The sequence below is a fragment of the Heterodontus francisci genome, chromosome 4, assembly GCF_036365525.1.
Source record: "Heterodontus francisci isolate sHetFra1 chromosome 4, sHetFra1.hap1, whole genome shotgun sequence".
NCBI classification, from domain to species: Eukaryota; Metazoa; Chordata; class Chondrichthyes; order Heterodontiformes; family Heterodontidae; genus Heterodontus; species Heterodontus francisci.
In genome coordinates this window covers 164,128,542-164,134,541 of record NC_090374.1, presented here as the reverse complement: position 1 = coordinate 164,134,541, position 6,000 = coordinate 164,128,542, and the positions used below count along the sequence as shown (strand labels likewise).

At 47.7% G+C, this 6,000-nt stretch overlaps 1 protein-coding gene across 1 annotated transcript; it reads left to right on the top strand.

Moving 5' to 3' along the window:
- The first annotated feature begins 405 nt into the window (after positions 1-405).
- On the top strand, positions 406-5,627 carry LOC137368840 (serine-rich adhesin for platelets-like). The gene is made up of 5 exons (XM_068029047.1): positions 406-429; positions 543-969; positions 1,066-1,749; positions 2,086-2,769; positions 5,506-5,627. Exons 1-5 carry the CDS (start codon positions 406-408, stop codon positions 5,625-5,627), a joined length of 1,941 nt encoding a protein of 646 aa, XP_067885148.1.
- Positions 5,628-6,000: the final 373 nt, after the last annotated feature.

Below are 6,000 nucleotides of genomic sequence, written 5' to 3'. Positions count from 1 at the left end.
ACAGCAACAGTACAGGGGAGTCCAGGAGTTACAGCAACAGTACAGGGGAGTCCAGGAGTTACAGCAAAAGTACAGATGAGTTCAGGAGTTACAGCAACAGCACAGGAGAGTTCAGGAGTTACAGCAACAGTACAAGGGAGTTCAGGAGTTACAACAGCATTACTGGGGAGTCCAGGAGTTACAGCAACAGGTTAGGAGAGTTCAGGAGTTACAGCAAAAGTACAGGGGAGTTCAGGAGTTAGAGCAACAGTACAGGGGAATTCAAGAGTTACAGCAACAAGTTAGGAGAGTTCAGGAGTTACAGCAAAAGTACAGGGGAGTTCAGAAGTTACAGCAACAGTACAGGGGAGTTCAGGAGTTAGAGCAGCAATACAGGGGAGTCCAGGAGTTACAGCAAAAGTACAGATGAGTTCAGGAGTTACAGCAACAGTACAGGGGAATTCAAGAGTTACAGCAACAAGTTAGGAGAGTTCAGGAGTTACAGCAAAAGTACAGGGGAGTTCAGAAGTTACAGCAACAGTACAGGGGAGTTCAAGAGTTAGAGCAGCAATACAGGGGAGTCCAGGAGTTACAGCAAAAGTACAGATGAGTTCAGGAGTTACAGCAACAGTACAGGGGAATTCAAGAGTTACAGCAACAAGTTAGGAGAGTTCAGGAGTTACAGCAACAGTACAGGAGAGTTCAGGAGTTACAGCAACAGTACAGGAGAGTTCAGGATTTACAGCAACAGTACAGTGGAGTTCAGGAGTTACAGCAAAAGTACAGATGAGTTCAGGAGTTATAGCAACAGTACAGGGGAGTTCAGGAGTTACAGCAACAGGTTAGGAGAGTTCAGGAGTTACAGCAACAGTACAGGAGAGTTCAGGAGTTACAGCAACAGTACAGGAGAGTTCAGGATTTACAGCAACAGTACAGTGGAGTTCAGGAGTTACAGCAAAAGTACAGATGAGTTCAGGAGTCATAGCAACAGTACAGGGGAGTTCAGGAGTTACAGCAACAGGTTAGGAGAGTTCAGGAGTTACAGCAACAGTACATGAGAGTTCAGGAGTTACAGCAACTGTACAGGGGAGTTCAGGAGTTACAGCAACTGTACAGGGGAGTTCAGGAGTTATAGCAACAGTACAGGGGAGTCCCGGAGTTATAGCAAAAGTACAGATGAGTTCAGGAGTTATAGCAACAGTACAGTGGAGTTCAGGAGTTACAGCAAAAGTACAGATGAGTTCAGGAGTTACAGCAACAGTACAGGGGAGTTCAGGAGTTACAGCAACAGTACAGGGGAGTCCAGGAGTTACAGCAACAGTACAGGGGAGTCCAGGAGTTACAGCAAAAGTACAGATGAGTTCAGGAGTTACAGCAACAGTACAGGGGAGTTCAGGAGTTACAGCAACAGGTTAGGAGAGTTCAGGAGTTACAGCAACAGTACAGGAGAGTTCAGGAGTTACAGCAACAGTACAGGGGAGTTCAGGAGTTACAGCAAAAGTACAGTGGAGTTCAGGAGTTACAGCAACAGTACAAGGGAGTTCAGGAGTTACAACAGCAGTACTGGGGAGTCCAGGAATTACAGCAAAAGTACAGATGAGTTCAGGAGTTACAGCAACAGTACAGGGGAGTCCAGGAGTTACAGCAACAGTACAGGGGAGTTCAGGAGTTACAACAGCAGTACTGGGGAGTCCAGGAATTACAGCAAAAGTACAGATGAGTTCAGGAGTTACAGCAACAGTACAGGGGAGTCCAGGAGTTACAGCAACAGTACAGGGGAGTCCAGGAGTTACAGCAACAGTACAGGGGAGTTCAGGAGTTACAGCAACAGTACAGGGGAGTTCAGGAGTTACAGCAACAGGTTAGGAGAGTTCAGGAGTTACAGCAACAGTACAGGAGAGTTCAGGAGTTACAGCAACAGTACAGGAGAGTTCAGGATTTACAGCAACAGTACAGTGGAGTTCAGGAGTTACAGCAAAAGTACAGATGAGTTCAGGAGTCATAGCAACAGTACAGGGGAGTTCAGGAGTTACAGCAACAGGTTAGGAGAGTTCAGGAGTTACAGCAACAGTACATGAGAGTTCAGGAGTTACAGCAACTGTACAGGGGAGTTCAGGAGTTACAGCAACTGTACAGGGGAGTTCAGGAGTTATAGCAACAGTACAGGGGAGTCCCGGAGTTATAGCAAAAGTACAGATGAGTTCAGGAGTTATAGCAACAGTACAGTGGAGTTCAGGAGTTACAGCAAAAGTACAGATGAGTTCAGGAGTTACAGCAACAGTACAGGGGAGTTCAGGAGTTACAGCAACAGTACAGGGGAGTCCAGGAGTTACAGCAACAGTACAGGGGAGTCCAGGAGTTACAGCAAAAGTACAGATGAGTTCAGGAGTTACAGCAACAGTACAGGGGAGTTCAGGAGTTACAGCAACAGGTTAGGAGAGTTCAGGAGTTACAGCAACAGTACAGGAGAGTTCAGGAGTTACAGCAACAGTACAGGGGAGTTCAGGAGTTACAGCAAAAGTACAGTGGAGTTCAGGAGTTACAGCAACAGTACAAGGGAGTTCAGGAGTTACAACAGCAGTACTGGGGAGTCCAGGAATTACAGCAAAAGTACAGATGAGTTCAGGAGTTACAGCAACAGTACAGGGGAGTCCAGGAGTTACAGCAACAGTACAGGGGAGTTCAGGAGTTACAACAGCAGTACTGGGGAGTCCAGGAATTACAGCAAAAGTACAGATGAGTTCAGGAGTTACAGCAACAGTACAGGGGAGTCCAGGAGTTACAGCAACAGTACAGGGGAGTCCAGGAGTTACAGCAACAGTACAGGGGAGTTCAGGAGTTACAGCAACAGTACAGGGGAGTTCAGGAGTTACAGCAACAGGTTAGGAGAGTTCAGGAGTTACAGCAACAGTACAGGAGAGTTCAGGAGTTACAGCAACAGTACAGGAGAGTCCAGGAGTTACAGCAACAGTACAGGGGAGTTCAGGAGTTATAGCAACAATACAGGGGAGTTCAGGAGTTACAGCAACAGGTTAGGAGAGTTCAGGAGTTACAGCAACAGGTTAGGAGAGTTCAGGAGTTACAGCAACAGTACAGGAGAGTTCAGGAGTTACAGCAACAGTACAGGAGAGTTCAGGAGTTACAGCAACAGGTTAGGAGAGTTCAGGAGTTACAGCAATAGTACAGGGGAGTCCACGAGTAACAGCAGTAGTACAGGGGGCTCCAGGGTTTCTGCAGCAGTACAGAGGGGTCCAGGAGTTACAGCTGCAGTACAGGGAGGTCCAGGAGTTACAGCTGCAGTACAGGGAGGTCCAGGAATTACAGCTGCAGTACAGGGCTCCAGCAGCACTCCAGAGTTACTGCATTAGTGAAAGTCAGCAGTTCAAGCACGGCTGGCAGTGCTTTAAAGATAGCGCCAGACCCTGCATTCTTGTTATATGATGCCACCATCAGGGTCTCATAGCCTGTCCCTCCATCCTGCAATTGAACAGGTCCCGTGCCTCGGTTATGTTAATTGGCCGACTGCTACGTGATCATAGTCGGCCATCTGCAAACATGTCATATGGTGACGGCACCTGCTTCTGGTGCCACCTCTGAGACCTGTGATAGGCTGACAAAATTTAGCCCTACAATTGGGGTTGCCCAATCACTGGGATCAGGTCTTTTAAATTCGGTTTTGGGATGTGGGCATCGCTGGCTAGGCCAGCATTTATTGCCCTTCCCTAAGCGCCCTTGAGAAGGTGGTGGTGAGATGTCTTCTTGAACAACTGCAGTTCAAGTGGGGTCGGTACACCTACACTACTGTTGGGAAGGGAGTTCCAGGATTTTGATCAGCGACCATGAAGGAATGGTGATCTAGTTCCAAGTCAGGATGGTGTGTGGCTTGGAGGGGAACTTGCAGGTGGTGATGTTCCCATGCATCTGCTGCCCTTGTCCTTCTAGGTGGGAGAGGTTGCGGGTTTGGAAGGTGGTGTCTAAGGAGCCTTGGTGCATTGCTGCAATGCATCTTGTAGATGGTACACACTGCTGCCACTTTGCGTCGGTGGTGGAGGGAGTGAATGTTTGTGGATTGGGTACCAATCAAGCGGGCTGCTTTGTCCTGGATGCTGTTGAGCTTCTTGAGTGCTGTTGGAGCTGCACCCATCCAGGCAAGTGGAGAGTATTCCATCACACTCCTGACTTGTGCCTTGTAGATGCTGGACAGAAATTGGGGATTCAGGAGGTGAGTTATTTGCTGCAGGATCCCTCTGACTTACTCTTGTAGCCATGGTATTTATATGGCTACTCCAGTGCAGTTTCTGGCCAATGGTAACCCCCAGGATGTTGATAGTAGGGATTCAGCGATGGTAATGCCATTGAATGTCAAGGGGAGATGGTTAGATTCTCTCTTGTTGGAGATGGTCATTGCCTGGCACTTAAGTGGCAAGTAACATTCGCGCCACTCATCGGCCCAAGCCTAGATATTGTCCAAGTCTTGCTCCATTTCTATACGGACTGCTTCAGTATCTAAGGAGTCACGGATGAGCTGAATATTGTGCAATCATCAGCGAACATCCCCACTTCTGACCTTATGACTGAAGGAAGGTCATTGATGAAGCAGCTAAAGATGGTTGAGTGTAGCACAATACCCGGAAGAAATCCTGCAGTGATGTCCTGGAGCTGAGATGATTGACCTCCAACAACCACAACCTTCTTCCTTTGTGCTAGGTATGACTCTAACCAGCAGAGAATTTCCCCTAATTCCCATTGACTCCAGTTTTGCTAGGGCTCCTTAATGCCATACTCAATCAAATGTTGCCTTGATGTCAAGGGCACTCACTCTCACCTCACCTCTTGAGTTCAGCTCTTTTGTCCATGTTTGAGCCAAGGCTGTAATGAGGTCAGGATCTGAGTGGGCCTGGCGGAACCCAAAGTGAGCGTCAGTGAGCAGGTTATTGCTAAGCAAGTGCCGCTTGATAGCACTGTCGACAACACCTTCCATCACTTTACAGATGATTGAGTGTAGACTGTTGGGGCAGCAATGGCCGCGATGGATTTGTCCTGCTTTTTGTGTACAGGACACACCTGGGCAGTTTTCCACATTGCAGGGTAGATGCCAGTGTTGTAGCCATACTAAACAATTTGGCGGGTGGTGCAGCAAGTTCTGGAGCACAGGTCTTCAGTACTATTGCCAGAATGTTGTCAGAGCTCATAGCCTTTGCAGTATCCAGTTGTTTCTTGATATCATGCCGAGTGAATCGAGTTGGCTGAAGTCTGGCATCTGTGATGTTGGGAACTTCAGGAGGAGGTTGAGATGGATCATCAATTTGGCTCTTCTGGCTGAAGATTGTTGCAAATGCTTCAGCCTTATCTTTTTGACTGATATGCTGGGCTCCCCCATCATTGAAGATGGGGATGTTTGTGGAGCCACCTTCTCCAGTTAGTTGTTTAATTGTCCACCACCATTCACAGCTGGATGTGGCAGGTTTTCACTAACACACTGTTCCTCTCTAGCTTCTTTAATTCCTCTTCAAATTGGGTTTTGAGCACATAAGGAAAAGCCTACCCTCGAAATATATTGGTTTTGCAGTCGGCCTGACTCGAATGTGCGCTTTCACACTGATTATGCCTTCAAAGCTGTCCTCAAAAATGTTGCTGTAACTAGTTAATGACTGATATAGCTTCTTGCCCATCACAAATTGGAAAAGTCTTTGCCCATTAATGTTGCTATATTTCACTATAACAATGGGTAGCATCAGCAGCAGTACACAGGGATCCAGGAGCTACAGTAGCAGTCCAGGAGTCGAGCAGCACTCCAGTTTCACTGCATCAGTGAAAGGCAGCAGTACAAATAGGGCTGGCAATGCTTTAAAGATGGCACCAGCACCTGTGATCTCATCATCTGATGCCACCATCAGCACCTCGTAGACCGTCGCCCCATCCTGCAATAGGACAGGCCTCGCACATCGGTTGTGTTAATTAGCCAGACGCTGCATGATCAGCCTTATATTGGATATTGCACTCATTTGTCTGCACATTTCT

Bases quoted from the DNA above. Each gene is read 5' to 3' on its own strand.
- LOC137368840 (XM_068029047.1), top strand. From the start codon at position 406: ATGAGTTCAGGAGTTACAGCAACA. The intron at 430-542 runs GTACAGGGGAAT...TTCAAGAGTTAG, and splicing joins GTTCAGGAGTTACAGCAACA to AGCAGCAATACAGGGGAGTC. The intron at 2,770-5,505 runs GTACAGGGGAGT...TTGGGTTTTGAG, and splicing joins GTCCAGGAGTTACAGCAACA to CACATAAGGAAAAGCCTACC.